This window comes from Canis lupus, chromosome 37 (assembly GCF_003254725.2).
Source record: "Canis lupus dingo isolate Sandy chromosome 37, ASM325472v2, whole genome shotgun sequence".
NCBI classification, from domain to species: domain Eukaryota; kingdom Metazoa; phylum Chordata; class Mammalia; order Carnivora; family Canidae; genus Canis; species Canis lupus.
In genome coordinates this window covers 11,118,627-11,135,332 of record NC_064279.1, presented here as the reverse complement: position 1 = coordinate 11,135,332, position 16,706 = coordinate 11,118,627, and the positions used below count along the sequence as shown (strand labels likewise).

The 16,706-nt window shown below is 34.4% G+C and overlaps 1 protein-coding gene across 4 annotated transcripts in view; it reads left to right on the top strand.

Annotated features, from left to right (window-relative positions):
• The window catches only part of ALS2 (alsin Rho guanine nucleotide exchange factor ALS2), a 70,801-nt gene that overhangs the window by 35,317 nt on the left and 18,778 nt on the right, over positions 1-16,706 (top strand). For 3 of the 4 annotated variants that reach the window (XM_049106642.1, XM_035710723.2, XM_049106641.1), the window contains exons 11-22: positions 64-244; positions 2,707-2,772; positions 7,331-7,493; positions 11,155-11,286; positions 11,718-11,846; positions 12,202-12,272; positions 12,682-12,748; positions 13,089-13,291; positions 13,399-13,464; positions 14,525-14,623; positions 15,196-15,360; positions 16,481-16,592. In XM_049106642.1, the coding sequence (XP_048962599.1) occupies positions 64-244; positions 2,707-2,772; positions 7,331-7,493; positions 11,155-11,286; positions 11,718-11,846; positions 12,202-12,272; positions 12,682-12,748; positions 13,089-13,291; positions 13,399-13,464; positions 14,525-14,623; positions 15,196-15,360; positions 16,481-16,592 (1,454 nt within the window). Of the gene's footprint in view, positions 1-63; positions 348-2,706; positions 2,773-7,330; positions 7,494-11,154; positions 11,287-11,717; positions 11,847-12,201; positions 12,273-12,681; positions 12,749-13,088; positions 13,292-13,398; positions 13,465-14,524; positions 14,624-15,195; positions 15,361-16,480; positions 16,593-16,706 lie in introns of those variants that run through there. The other variant, XR_007408906.1, reaches the window with a different exon arrangement.

Here is a 16,706-nt window from a genome sequence, read left to right as displayed (position 1 = left end):
ATAAAGTATTCAGGTAATGAGTCTTCAGATTATATCATCATCATCGTCATCACTTTGTTACAGAAAATTTGGGTACTGCAAGCACAGTCCAGCTGTTGCAGGAGGTGGCAAGCCGATTCAGCAAGCTGTGTTACCTAATTGGTCAGCATGGAGCCTCACTGAGCAGCTTCCTTCATGGGATAAAGGAAGCCAGGAGTTTGGTCATTCTGAAGCATGCAAGTCTCTTCTTGGATAGTTATACAGAGCAAGTATCCAGTCCCGTGTCATGTTCAATCTCTGCAGGGTTATTCTGCCAAGGAGAACAGCTCCTTAATCAGAAGAGACTAGATTAGGGACAGTGATATAAGGTAATATAAATTGCAAAGCAGTATTTTAATCTTAAGCCAACTATAGTTCTGCATTGCTAAAATTTAGTTTTCTTTAAGTGGAAAAGAGGTTTAAAAATAATTCTATTTCTGTAGTCTAGCAGAATGATTGATAATGTACTTAATTTACGTAAAATATACTATAATCAATGTGGTTCTTTAGAGAACAATTTTGCTTAAGTAAATTATACTAAAATTAGAAGTAACGAAGCCAATTACTTTAAGACCAACTGCTAATGGTAAATATGGAGCTGTTCCACTGTCTTGTTTTTTATTGTTATGTAACTGGAGGATTTAAAGACCATACTATCTTCAAAATAAGAATATTTCCTTAATAAAATCTAGGATGAGTTATTCAGTGTTCTTTTGATGTTTTTCAAGTAACATATCCGTGTATTTAATTTAAATATTTTTCACTTTTTACTAATTTGTATTTTGATATTATGATGAGAGGCATAATTTGTTATTTTAATAAGTATTAAAATATCATTAATGCTGTTGATCTGAAGTGAAAGTTTTATTCTTTATTAGTATCTTCATCCATCTAGCAAATATCTACTGAGTATCCACTAAATGCCAGGCACTGTGTAGAGCTCTAAGATCGTGCAGCCACAGTGGGAAGCCAGTGAAAAGAAGTTCATGTTCTTTTTTTTTTTTTTTTTTAAGATTTTATTTATTTATTCATGAGAGACAGAGCAGGAGAGAGAGAGGCAGAGGCAGAGTGAGAAGCAGACTCCTTCAGAGCAGGGACCCCGATGTGAGGCTTGATCCCAGGATCCTGGGATCACAACCTGAGCTGAAGGCAGGCACTTTACCAACTGAGCCACCCAGGCACCCCAGGAGTTCATGTTCTATTGGTGTTTTGTTTAGGTTATTTTTAATATAAGTGATGGTGTTTATTATTAAAAATTATACAAATAGTCAAAAAGATATTTAAAGTTGTCCATAATCCTACCGCTAGATATAACCATTATTAATCGTAGTGTACTTCTTTTCAGACTTACTTACGCAGATATTTGCATGTTATTTTAATTGTAAGCAAATTAAATATATTTGAAGCTGCTGAGAGGAAATACCCTAAAGTCTTTTAACTCATATTTCAGACATGAAAAATAACATTATTTGATACCAATTTACATTTGGGGTGGGGGGACAGAGGAAGAGCAAGAATCTTAACAGACTCTATGCCGAGCATGTAGCCCAATGCAGGGCTCAATCTCATGATTCTAAAATCATGACCTGAGCTGAATTCAAGAGTTGGCTGCTTAACCAACTGACTGAGCCACTCAGGCAACCTTAATTTTTTTTTTTAACTAGATTTTGTTTCAGCTTTTACTACTATAATTCTTTTATGTCTTATTTATTTCACTTTTTTTTTTTTTTTTTGCTTTTTGTTCTCTGATATTTCAGACCTTAGAAATGCTTTCATTTTGGTATCTTGGACTGTTTTTTAATGTGATTTATTCACATAGGTTAGGCAAGTAAAAAATCTTGTGTTTATGAGTTTTAAAAGTTATTTTTAATTGTGGTAAAATACACATAACATCCAATTTACCATCAGGACCATTTTTAAGTGTACAGTACGTACCTTGGGCTATTTTTTATAGGAATTTGCCTTCTCTCCAAGTCGATTGATTACATTTTGCCATTCTGGGCATATGATAGAAATGTACATGACTCAAAATAGTATAACAAGACATTCTCTAGCAATAGATCAAAACTTAACCAACATTTCCTAATAGTTTCACCTGACTTCTTTAAACATATTTTCTTCCCTTCTCTATTTATTTCTGAACACTTAATTTTCATTAAAAATCCAACAATTTTGGGCAGCCCAGGTGGCTCAGCGGTTTATGCCTCCTTCAGCCCAGGTCGTGGTCCTGGAGACCCAGGATCAAGTCCTGCGTCCGGCTCCCTGCGTGGAGCCACCTTCTCCCTTTGCCTGTGTCTCTGCCTCTCTGTCTCTCTGTTTCTCATGAATAAATAAAATCTTTAGAAATCAACAATTTTAATTATATTTTCTCGAGCTTGTAAGTTGCCAAAGTAAAATATACCAAGCAAATTCTAGCACCTTCTGCATAATTTTAGTTGTATTTTAAATTTACAATTAAATCAACATCTTTACTAAAATGATTTCCCCCTCCTGATTATTGTGATTATCACATCACATAATCTGCCCTTCTTTTTAGTCAAGTCAGTTCATGAATGTTGACATCACAAAAGTTCTGAAACTTATTGGTGAGACACCAAGAAGTACCTGCTCCAAATGTTTCTTATGTAAATTTGTTCTTCAGAATTTTCATTTAACGCTAATGTGCATGTGTTTTCTCTTTTGCTCAAGGTATTGCACATCTATTACAAATTTCCTGGTTATGGGAGGATTCCAACTTCTTGCTAAGCCTGCCATGTAAGCAAATATATACCTTCCCATTATTACTCTTAACAACCAAAGATCGTATTTTATAGTGTTCTGTGTGTTTGAGTGCCCAGGAAAAGCTTGGCTTTAAATATTCATTAAATTCATTTTACCAAATGAATCAAAATGTAGACTTTCACTAAACTCTTAAAAAAGACAGATGTTATTGGCCCCCAGTTATCATTGGAAGTGTAGTATATGATATTGAAAAGATCACAAGATCTGGGTCCTTCTTTATTATCCCTGAGATGTTGGACAACTCTCTTTACCAAATTGAGGCTAATTTTTTTTCATCTGAAAAATGGGAATGCTTTTTCCCTGGTTGTGAGGAACAAATAACGTATATAATGGTATAGAGAAAAACACAAAGTGTTGTACCAATATAAAGATTTTGCATTTAGCTTCTGGATAATAAATATAAAAGCCCCTTATATGAGGCTAATCATTCTGAACCATGTAGATTCTCATCAAGTGTTGACCTAGAGACAAAGGCAAGTTTAAAACATTCAGTTTTATTTTATTTTAATTTTAATTTAATTTTATTTTTTTAAAGATTCTATTTATTTATTTGTGAGGGACACAGAGAGGCAGAGACATAGGCAAAGGGAGAAGCAGCCCAATGTGGAACTCTGGACTTGATCCCAGGATGACAGGATCACGACCTGAGCCAAAGGCAATGCTCAACTGCTGAGCCACCCAGGTGCCCCTCAGTTATATTTTAATAGTAAACATATCAAATATGTATTCACAACCCAGATTTTATAGATGTTCATGTTTTTCCATGTTTGCTTTTGATCTTATATCCTAATAGAGTAATAACATCCTTGTCTCAGTTCTGATCTTAACGGGAATAGTTTTGGTATTTCTTCATTAAAGATAATTGCCTTAGGTTTTTGGTAAACATCATTTATAGAGTTAAAAGCTTCCCTTCTTAAAAAGGGTGGGGGAAGATTCCTTTCTATTCCTGAAAGTTGAAGAGTAATTGATTTTTTTAATGGTGACTATCCTTGAGTACCCAGGATAAATTCAGTGGTCTGTCTTAGTTTTTCAGTACATGCTGGATTCGATTTGCTAATATTGTAAGATTTTTGCATCTAAATGAATGTGAGGTTTTCCTTCTCTTTTGAATTTGAAGTTTTGGTAAGAAAATTGCACTAGCAATTATAAAGTGAGTATGGGAACTTTATATTTTCTGGAATAGTTTGCATGAGATAGGGAATATCTGTACTTTGTGATTTTGTAGAATTTGTAAAAACGTATGGCTTTTGTGGGGGCATTTCTGTAGGGAGTTTTTAAACTACTGAATTTCTTTAATGAATAGATCTGTTCAGGTCTTTATTTCTTCTTATGGCTTTAATTATTTGTATTTTTCTGGAAAATTATTCATCGCATTCAAGTTGTCAAATTTATTAGCATGCTATTGCTACCATTGTCTTTTTTTTTTTTTTTTTTTTTGCTACCATTGTCTTAAGATGTTTTTACCTCCATAATAACTCTAGTGGTACCCCGTATTTTTCATTCCTCTTATTTGAGTCTTTTTTCTTTTTATCTTAGTCAATTTTGTCATCAGTTTACCCTTTTTAATTTTCTTTTCAAGATTAAGCCTTAGTTATTCCTTTGCTTTCTTTGTTTTCTGTTTCATTAACTTCTGACTTTTTAAAAACGATTTTAGGGCAGCCCGGGTGGCTCAGTGGTTTAGCGCCGCCTTCAGCCCAGGGCATGATCCTGGAGACCTAGGATGGAGTCCCATGTCGGGCTCCCTACATGGAGCTTGCTTCTCCCTCTACCTGTGTCTCTGCCTCTCTATCTCTGTGTCTGTCATGAATAAATAAATAAAATCTTAAAAAATAATTTTATATCTATATATTATATTGACTAAAAAAAGCTTATTTAGCCTTCAGTGTTAGTGAAATGCTAAATCTTGCCCCCCACCCCCACCCCCCGGGAGAAAATGACTGCAGCCAAACCAGTAATTAAGTGAAGGAAAAAAATGAATGGTTATTTTTTTTTATGAAAGGTTATTTTTGCAAATAGTAATGCTTGAAGAAAAACAGGTTTATTGTAGGAAGATACAAAAGTAGGTGGAGATTTGTGGAAATATAAAAATGAGGAGGTGAAGGACAATGAAAGTTGCTGACCCTGATGCCTTATTTTGTTTTACTTTTTTGTTACCCTTCCACTAGTATTTCAGAGTTGAGTCCACAGTACTCAGGAATTGACTTGACTCCTTGTTAGAGCAGCTAAAGCAGATGACATAAGCAAAAGCCTCTTGCTAGAGCAATTAATGAACAATGAGTGACTTTAAGCTAAGGAAGCAATATGAATTCTGGATTTGGGCATTTCCCAAGCTGTGGTTCATGAACCCCAGGGTTTTACATACTTAAAAAGCAATAATAACCTCTTTATAGCTTCTATTTACAAAGTCAGTATTTTAAATTATTTAGTATTTATTTAAAAGGAGAACTTCTAGAGTGTAGCTGGCGAGCCATCATGGCAGTAGGTCTTGGATGTTGATACCCAAGCTCTCATCACTCAGCTGGTTTATTATTTGGCTCCTTAACTCATGCTAGCCTAGTGGCTTGATCATCACGTAGGTTTGTAAAAAAAAAATATTGTGGTAACATATACATACCATAGTATTTATCATTTTAAACATTCCTAAGTGTATAATTCTGTGGCACCAAGAACATTCATGTTGTATAAACCATTACCACTGTTTATACGCAAAACTTTTAAAAATCATCCCCAACAAAAACTCTTTCTCTACCCGTTAAGCAGTAACTTCTTTCTTCTCCTAACCCTTGCTCCTGGTAACCTCTGTTCTACTTCTGTCTTTATGAATTTGCCTATTCTAGGTACCTTACATAAGTGAAATCATATAGTATTTGTCTTTCTGTATCTAGTTTATTTCCCTGAGTGTAATATTTTCAAGGTAGCATATACGAAAATTGCATAGCTGAATGCATTATTCCATTATATGTATAGTCTACATTTTGTTTATCCATTCATCTGTTGATGGACACTTGGGTTGTTTCTACCTTTAATGTATTAATGTTTGAGCAACAAATACAAATGTAACCATGTAAGGAAGAGCAGTATTGCCACTTTTAGATTAAAACTCCCACAAGAAGATAAGCAGAACATCCCTGGTTCAGTTTTCCTGAGAATATACAAGGGCCTTTTTGGGAAAGTCCACAGGCAAGGACATGAGTGAGTTCTGAAAAGTAATAGGACTTAAAAGAGTTAGAACATTTCTGGTGTAGTACCGCGTATCCAGAAGAAATGTGGTTATAGCAACTATGTGTTCAGCCTCTACTATTTCAATCTCTCAGGAGTAGGTTAAAGCAGAACACTTCTGTGGAGTTAAATGAGTGTCCTTAGCTGATCTCAGCAGTAGAACATGTAGGAGAAAATAGGAACATCCACACAAGCCAAATATAAATAAAAATCTGGGTCATGTTCCCCAGGGCACTCTCTCTCAGATCTTTTAATTGCATTATAAATCCAATTTGTGCTATTGAACTTTTGGGTTCCTGGAAATTATTACATATTTCCATTCCAAGTTAGTATTTCATAATTTCTGAGTTAAATATTTCTTTATTCTGTAGTTTTCTAAGGAATTATAAAATGATTCATTCTTGCTTATAGTCTTGTGTGGCATTGTCTTATTTGAAGCCTTGTAGGTAAGAATTATAATGTAATGCTTTTTAAGTTCTCAGGGTATTACCTGGCATATAATTATTGTTTACGAAGGGACAGATAATTATTATTCTATCCCACCAACTCTTAATTACTTTCACATGTTTTTTCTTCTTTTACATTTTTTAAGTATTTTCGTCTGATCATAGACTCAGTGGGTTATTGATCACCATTAAGACTTGCAATAAAATTATAGTAATGAACTTATATAAAACTGAATATGAAAACTAAATGTTGGCTTCAGCTTAAAATGTTTTTGATGATCTCAGCATTGAAATCTTCACATAGGATTAGCTTTACTGTTTCCTGTTAATTGTAGTACTACAGCTTTTCATTACTCTCTTGTAATAAATTCTTATTAGGTGAAGGAAAGAAAGAAATGAGAAGTATTTTAATATTACATGCCAGTTGTGTTGGAGTGAAGAGCTTTGTTTCTCCAGATTTTTCTGTTTAGTACAGCTGATTAGAGCAATTAGTCTTGCCATTTATTGCTGTGACTTTTGGCTTGGAAATTAACAGGTAATGGTGTCAGCTGGATTCCAGTTATTCCCTGAAACTCTGGGATTCATGATTCATTTCCTAGAATTTAAGGCACGGTTTATGATTAACCATCTCTTACTATTGCTACCATATGCTACTTCTTTATATGCAGAAATCCTATTTTATAAACAAGGAAATTCTTTTAATTGTATGCCTTATTTCATTGCATTTATTGTCTACTTTCATAGCACCAAAAAAATGTGCATTCTGAAAAAAGTACTATCTATCTAGTGCAATATATCTATTGAATATCATGCATTTGTCAATATCAAAAAAACTAACAAAATCTCTTTTTGTCCTCTATCTCTAGTGATTTCCTAAATAAAAACCAGGAGCTATTACAAGATTTATCAGAAGTAAATGATGAAAACACCCAATTGATGGAAATACTGAATACTCTGTTTTTCTTGCCAATCAGACGACTTCATAATTATGCAAAAGTTTTGCTAAAGCTTGCTACTTGTTTTGAAGTGGTAAGCTCCCATAAATATCTCATTTGGACTCTTGGGAAGCCAAGGATTATAGTTGTTTGGATTATACTACCCCAAGATCTCAAACTCCACTAATTTACTGTTTATATGTTTCTAATTAAATTATTTTTCTTCAAGAAAATGAAAGTTTGTAGGTAAATCTACTTCTCTTTGCTTTTGATTTAGTTTTTTCTTGAATTTTATCAAGATTAGTTGTATTCATTTTATGAAAAAACTGTCTAAAGTTGAGACCCAGTTACGCTACTTACTTAATAATTGTCAAAGTTTATTGAATCATACTAGTATAAGTTACACAGAGCTCCTTCAAACCCTGGCTTTCTGTATAATGAGATATGTGTAAGGCGGTGGAGTTACCACCTGGCCAAGACTCATGATAGACTCATGCCAGGTATTCAGGTCACCTTAGCATATGCTATGAGAAATCACAGTGTTACAGGATTTTCTCAAATGTTAAGTGGTCCACTTTCTATATAAAATTAGTTAGGTGGAGTCCTAGAAAATTAGTACCACTCTGGGATATGAGTGTATGTACACTAGTCCTGAGACATTTACCTTTGAAATTGTACTAAAACATATAGTTCATTTTGTTTCCACTCTGAAGGGCTCCAGAGAAACCATAATAATTCTAGGGTCTCTCCTATTTTAGAATCTTTTAAATGATGGAACTTACCTCCTTATTTGGACAGATTGCAGTCTCCAGAGTGACCCAGGAACTGATGTGGGCTTTTTATGTTTGATTTTACTGTGGTCTCACAGACCTTTTCTTTAGTCTGATTTCAATTTAACTCAAACTGGTGTAGTTTTAGCAATGAAGGTTTGAGCTATACAAATAACCCAATGAGACGGAAATGTCATCTCAGTGTCTCCTCAATCAAAGGTCTTCCCTCCTAGACCAACTTAGAACTTTCAGAGAATCTGATATTGCAGTATTTCTAGTCTGAAGGGTCCTAATTCTGTGTAAAAAACAGACTCTTTAGCTTGGCATTTAAGGCCCATTATAGTATGATACCCTCTTTTGTTTCTAGCCTTACCTATTACCCTGTGTCTTACATGTTAGTTCAGATCCCTGGATATACATGTTTTTATTTCCTTCATGAGATACTCTACCGCCATCCTAATTATGGAAAGATTTCAAGGCCTGGGTCAAAAGTCATTTTATCATTAAAATGAAGCCCTCTCTGACTATACCATATTCCCTCCTCTTTTCATCTTTGAAAAATTAGTGACTCTTTTCTCTGCGCTTTGTTAGTATTGTCTTTCTCCATTATTCTCTTATCATGATCCCCAGGAGTGGGGATCAGAATCATCTGTGGAAATTTTTTCAAAAGTACATGGTCATGTTCCAAAACTAAATTGTTATGTACTAAGTCTCAGGTATATCTCAGACATCATATATACATATAAATTTCTCTAGATAAAAATAATACCTAATATTTACTAAATGCATTCCATGTGCCAGGTACTAAGCATGTTATATGTATTTATTTAACCCTCATGTCAACCCTGTGAAATAGATATTATTATGATCCCCTTTCTACAGATGAAAGAGTTGAGGCACGATTAAGAATTGGTCAAGCTAAAACTTATATTCAAGGGCTCCAGAGTCTGTTCTTTTAACCACTTTATATTGTCTTTTCTGATAGATAGCCTATTAACAAAACCCATTGCATTATTCGGGTATGTTGTATGTTTTTCTCTTTTCTGCCTTGTTTTAAGCTCCCAGAAGACAATGATTGTGCCTTACTTATTTTTTTATCCCTGACACTCAGCAGAATATTCTGTACATAGTACATTAAATGTTTTTTAATGAATGGAAAAAATGAGTATGAATCATTAAGAATTGTGGAATATAAAGTAATTACTCTTGAATGTGAGGGATCATCCTTTCGTTTCACCATCTACTCACTTTCCACCTAGCATAATAATAATAACCTGTTCCCTGGTTGGTTCTCCAGACTTGGTCCACAAATCTCTGGGGATTCTAAAGACCCTTTCAGAGGGCTCACAAAATCAGACTGTTTTCAGGACAATATTAAGACATTTGCTTTTCCATGGTATGTCTTTTGCACCAATTTGCAAAAGTAAAGATGGACAAACCTGCTGGCTCCTTAGCATGAATCAAGGCGGTGGCACCAAACTATACTCACAGTCATTGTGTTCTTTGCTGCCCTGCACTTGCAGTTAAAAAACAAAATAAGTAAAAATATGCTGGTTTAACTTAGAAATTATTTTGATGACACAGCAAAAGTTGTTAATTTTATTTAACTTCAACCACTGAGTATACATCTTTTTTTTTTTTAGGTATAATTGACATGTTACATTATATTATTTTCAAGTGTTGAACCTAATAGATGTAATTATTGTGATATGATCACCCAGAATAAATCTTGTTATCATCCATCACCACACATAGAAGTATATATCTTTTTAATATTTGGTGTGATGGAATGGAAGTACACAAAGTAGCTCTGCCGCACACTAAAGTATGGAGGTTTTTCAAGAAAAAGCATAAGATTAGTATTGTTTGGGTTGAGAGCTACTTTTTTTTTTTTAACTTGAAACAACAATTGACACATAACCATGTTTATTCATATTTGAGTATTAGGCAGATATTTTCTCAAAAATGAGTAAATGAACCTATATCACTTCAAAGAGAACAACTGACAGTATTTGTTGCCGATGATAAAATCTGAACTCTGAAGCAAAACAGTAAAATGTGGGAAACATGTATGTATCACTGTTGAGTTTGGTGGTTTCCCAGTACTTAACAATTTTTTCCTGATGAGATTGGTGATAATATTAACATGGAGCTTTTGATGGTGTATAATAAGATGTATCAACATTTGGAAGGTCTGTATAACTACATGAACCAGTATTTTTCCAGATATCTAATCCACATGCAGAGGTAAAAGATCTATTCAAAGTGTAAGATAGACTGGTGGATTTAATGTAATGGAGTACAAAAGTTTGATTAATGTAATTTCGGATTCCACATTTCAGCTACTTTTAAGAATCTACCACTTAAGAACTTTTGGTTTAGTTTCAAAGAATATTCACTATTATTTGAAATGGCTATTAGAATAATCCTCCCTTTCCAATTATGTATCCTTATATAGCAAGATTTTCTGCATATATTTCAACCAACAGATTGTATGCAAGAGATTTGAAAAACTATAGAACCATGCTACTTTTCATATGAAGCATTTTGTTATTTGGAAAATAAAGTTATTTTTCATTTAAACTATTGTATTTGAAGTGAGTTAATAAGGATTTTATTTTTCAACTTTATTTTCTAATATGGGCAAATATCAATAGATAAACCCACATAAGTAAACATAGGCCAAACATTTGAGAATTCCTACCCTATCATGAGTTTCTCCTGCTTTCCTCACTGATAACTGCCAGTGTTTGTTTCTTTCCCCTGGAGTTATTCCTCTGTTTTATATGTACATGTATATACTAGAATTTTTTGGAACCAATCTTCTTTCTGCTCAGCCCCCTCTAGTGCACCATGTCTGTTCTTCATTTGGATTTCTTCCCTAAATTTAATACTGTGTATATATACCACACTGAGGCTACAGATTCTGGACAATTGTTTTATATTCTTTTTCTCTCCCCTGCTCCCTTAATTATTGGCTTTCAGACATCTCCAGAATACCAGAAACTGCAGGATTCCAGTTCTTGTTATGAGTGTCTTGCTCTCCATCTCGGCAGGAAAAGGAAGGAAGCTGAATACACACTGGGCTTCTGGAAGACCTTTCCTGGGAAAATGACGGTAAACCATGCCAATAGTCATTACCCCAGCAAACAGCAGGCATATCCATAACAACTGTCATAATTTTCTCTATTCCTCATTTGTTTATTTAATTATTTATTTTCCTCATTTGTTTATGATAATGCTTTTAATGAGCCCTTTTCTAAGGGTGGTTTAAGGACCACACAATAGATGCTCTAAATCTCAACACCTACTCTCGTTTCTAGGAATCCTCCGAACACATACCACCTTTTGTTCATTTCTGTCTTTTTCTTAATTTCCTTTCAGCAGCTTTTATTAAATGCTCAGATCCTGTCTAACTTTAGTTTTAACACCAAGCTAAGCTATGAGCGACAAATTCTCCTAAACATGATTTGTTGCCTTTTTTCATTTTCTCTTTGCATGTTAAGATAATTCTCATGGTTCAGTTATGTATCTGTTTTCAATTCTAGGATTCCTTAAGGAAGCCAGAGCGTCGACTGCTCTGTGAAAGCAGTAACCGGGCCCTATCTCTGCAGCATGCTGGGAGGTTTTCTGTGAATTGGTTCATTCTCTTTAATGATGCCCTGGTCCATGCCCAGGTATGCCAGATTTCTAACCTTTACTTAGTTAATTAAACCATTAGTTTATGTTAAAAATATTGTGATTTTGCCAAAATTATTAAATAAAAGAGAATGTTTAGTTTACATTTGTGGTATGGATCAAATTTCAGGGAGCTTTTCTGGTTTCCAGATTGAAAGTGAATATGAGCCATGTGAAGGGTCCTTGTAGCAGAGATGGCAAGACCCACTGGGATTAGCTATGTTATGGGGACTGTGTGATTGAGATGGTGGCACCCATGTGGACTTAACCATTTGAAAGGGGTTATATATTGTAGTAGAGACCCTAGGGCCTACATGAGCTTTCTCAGATGTGTCTTCACGTTCTTTCTTTCAGTTCTCCACACATCATGTTTTCCCTTTGGCCACACTATGGGCAGAGCCACTTTCTGAAGAAGCTGGTGGTGTGTAAGTGTGTCCCCCTTCCCTGACCCTCACCCTAATTTTCTCCCTGTGCTACGTAGGTAGTTTCCTTAGATGTGAAAAAAAGCTCAGGAGATCTCCCCATTCTGCATAATGAGGCTCATCTTCACAGCCTATAGATAGTAAAATGGACTGTTGTGAAGATCATGGCTGATCATGATAAGTGGTGGAGGGCTTCTTCATTGCTCACATCCACATTATTCAACACAGAGCAAAGAAACTCTGTGTCCTTTCTGTCTCCTACTCTGAGAACCAAACCTAGAACATATCTACATTTATAATTAATTGACTTCTGCTCCTCTTGAAAGTAAACAAGTTACTTTTCATATTTGAGGAGTGATACTATAATGACATGTTGTCATACCTACTGATATTTATTCTGTGACTGTTTTAGGAATGGCTTAAAGATAACTACACCTGAGGAGCAGTTCACTCTCATTTCATCAACACCCCAGGAAAAGGTTAGTCCATTATGATATATATATATATTTATTTTTTGGCCTGGCTACTCATATCTCTTATGCTAGGAAAGAAAAGATAAAAATTGTTTTTGCTTGGCTAATGATCCATAATTATGTCTGGTAAGTATTAAACCAAGACTATGGATTTGGTTTGTTTTTTTTAAATGTGATATAGTTTTAAACGTACAGAAGGGAATTCCAAGAGCCAGTCAGCCTTAGTCAATAAGAAAAGCATTAGGAGACAGAAAAATTATTCACAGCAAGGAAAGCTATCAGGATTTAAAGCAGTGCTTGATGAGTTGTTGCCTTAGGCTTATTGACATTTACTTTTTGTTCCTAGACTAAGTGGCTTCGGGCTATAAGCCAAGCTGTGGATCAGGCTTTGAGGGGGACAGCTGATCTTCCACCTTATGGAAGTGGCAGCAGTATTCAGAGGCAGGAACCACCCATTTCACGCAGTGCCAAGTATACTTTCTATAAGGATCCTCGCCTAAAAGATGCAACCTATGATGGACGCTGGCTTTCAGGGAAGCCTCATGGCAGGTGAAAATGTTTAAAATTTATGTGTGGGATCTGATTCAATACTGAAAAAGTATTGGTTATCTGAAACATTCATTGATCTGTATTATTTTTTTGCTTATGCATTCCAGAGGGGTTTTGAAATGGCCTGATGGAAAGATGTATTCTGGCATGTTCAGGAATGGCTTGGAAGATGGGTAAGAAGATTGTGTAAAACATAAGAGTAAACTCAGCTTTAGCCCCTGATGACATTATTATGTATTGAGAGTTATTTTCCAAACAAACAGATTTTTGTTTTGTTTTTTAGAAATGCATGCAGTGTACTAGGGCTTGCAGTGCAGGTGTGTGATCATGAAGAGGGTTGGGAATGTAGGATGCAGCCCTGATTTACCTAGAGTGAATCTTTTACCTTGATAACCTTGTGACCTCAAGTGACACAGCCCTTCTGTATGTTAAAATGGGACTGTTTTCTTTCCATTTCTCAGTGGTGAAGAACCTGGGGTAATATTGATGGTGAACTGGTGAGATAATAGTGTCCTTTTACACAAAGGACATAGAAAAATTTTCCTTTCAGTAGTGTTAAGTCATCTTTAATTTCTGTGATATGCTAAAGGAGAATTCTTCTAGACAATATATTATCCTAATGGTACTCAAGTGACGTTACTTTTGTATAAAGGTGTCATGTTTTCTAATACTGTAAAAATATTTGCATGATAAACTTACACCAACGAAGTATTTTGTGTCATTTTAGAGAAGTAATTTATTTTACTATATGAAAATTATTATATAAATTTGATAGATGATTTGTGTATGTGATGATGTAAATTTTTATGATGTCTTTTAATCTCCTTTTAATGGAATTTTAGAATGAGAGGAGACTTTAGATAATCTCATTTATTACCCTGCCATACATGGATGAGAGAGCTGGGTACTGGCACTTATCCAAGGTGATGTGGCTAATTAGTAGCAGAGAGGCTTAGGACACAAGTTTTCTGTTTTTCATTGAAGTTGGGGTGAAACATGTAATTGCTGTGAAGTGAGATTGAGGCCCCACTGCTCTAAATTTACCTGATAGCTTAGGTAATAGATACAGTTGAAACCAAGACCCCATGTGCCCCTTTCCTCCATAGGTAATCTTTTTCTGTTCTCCTTGTTAAAATGTTTATAAGTGCATATACATTTACTTTACTACTTTACTATAGGAAAGGTGAATATGTCCAGAATGCGTCTTCTCATGTCTTTTATTCTCCTTGGTAGATATGGAGAATACAGAATCCCAAACAAAGCATTGAACAAAGAAGACCATTATGTAGGCCATTGGAAAGAAGGAAAAATGTGCGGTCAAGGAGTCTATAGGTAATAACATTGGAAAGGTTGTTGGACTGCCATTGCTTTTTCAAAGAATCACATAAACTTAAATGTTTGTGTAATCAAAATTTTCAAGGAGCAAGTAAATTTAACTTACTCCCTTTATGACTAAAACTGTATAGAAAGTTTTCTTATAAAGGTAACTTTTACCTATCACAAGATGAAAGTATTAGGTTATTATTTAGTTTTCAACAAAACTATACAAACCTTAGAAACCATAGCTTTCTTATAGAATCTGCTAAATGTCTTTCTTATAAACTTCTATTTGTTAAACAGTATGGATAAAACCTATCTTTCAGAGATTACTCATTTTTTCATTTTCCCATGAGGGATTATTACACATTTTTCCACATGTTAACACAGAATACTATCCATGATGTCTTTAATTTTTAAGCTTCTTTCACTCAAATATGAAAAATTTTTATTGGTGAAAAATAATCATATAAATAAATAATTATAGCTACCGGTGAGACATGAGTATAATTTTGAATTTTTTGAACTTTGTAAAAGTGAGCATCAGAATTTAATGTGTGTGTGGTCTTCATTCTTTGTAACCACAGTTATGCCTCTGGTGAAGTGTTTGAAGGCTGTTTTCAAGATAACATGCGTCATGGTCATGGTCTCCTTCGAAGCGGAAAATTAACTTCCTCTTCTCCCAGTATGTTCATTGGCCAGTGGGTAATGGATAAGAAAGCAGGATATGGTGTCTTTGATGATATCACTAGGTACAGTATTCTTCTAATCTCAAAGTTGAGTGTGAGAGGACAAGGTTCCTATACTTCTCCAATAACTACAATGTTTTTATGAAGGCGAGGCATCTTACTTAGTATTGAGAAATTTTTTAATAAGAAGACATAGTATGGCATCATTTTATCCATTTGCTTATTAACCAAATAACAGATTATTTCTTATAAGATCAGGATCTTTCAAAATTAACATTGGTACCATTTTCCTTAAAGCTCTACATGTACAAAGCTTTTAGTGTTTTAGAGGTTACCAAATCTATTATGAAAAGAAGAACTTTTAAAATAATCTGTAGATAATAGGAGTATAAAAGATCAGAGAGAGCCAGTGGAAATTCCGTTTTGGGGTCATAGGATAGTATCTAAATACCTTTCTGCTTAGGTCTTTCAGTTAGGTCAGGGACTTGTTACCATGCCAGCAACCTGGGAGTCAAGCTTAAATTCAATTAACTAAACCTTGGGGAGGAATATATTTCTTTTGCCTCCATGTTTGATTTAGCCTGATTTGCTTTCGAACTTAATATATACTTTTTTCCCCTTCATGTTATTTTCATAATGTGGGATTTTAAAATTCATATATTCAGATGTTATTACTAAACTCCATGATTATTTAATAAGCAGTTTATACTTTATTTTCTTTTAGTGGAGATTAGTAAGAGTTCTCTAAATTTGAGTTTGTGAAGAGTGAGACTTCATATGATAAACCTTTGTTTTTTTTTTTAAGTTAGTAAATTTTGGGGTAAGAAAAAAATATGCATAGATTTGAGTCTACCTATTACATTTAAAATGAAGTTATAGAGTTGAATTATTGGCATTCCTTTTTTCAGTTACCAAGGACATACATGGAATATGTATATACAGACCTATGTCAGGTAGTCTGTATTATTAAATTCCTGAGAGAACATTACTACTACTCTGTATTCAGATGTCTTTTGCTACCACATTGCTCCGTGTTTGAGGAGACAGAGTTAATTATTTTAATCAGAAAAATGGAACAGATACTAACCTATGAGTGATGCTTGGAATCTCCCATGTTATAATTGTCTTTTTCTATCTCATCCTTCTCAGTTTTTCATTTCATTTCTTCCCTATTTCTGTACAGAGGGGAAAAGTATATGGGAATGTGGCAAGATGACGTATGTCAAGGGAATGGTGTGGTAGTTACCCAATTTGGATTATACTATGAAGGCAACTTTCACCTTAATAAAATGATGGTGAGCAGAATATTTTGCATGTAGTTACTAGTGACTTTTTTAAACTCCCATGGTCTTACTTTTAAATGATCATTTTATTAATGTTCTACCTTCTTAGTACTATTTTGTGTTTTA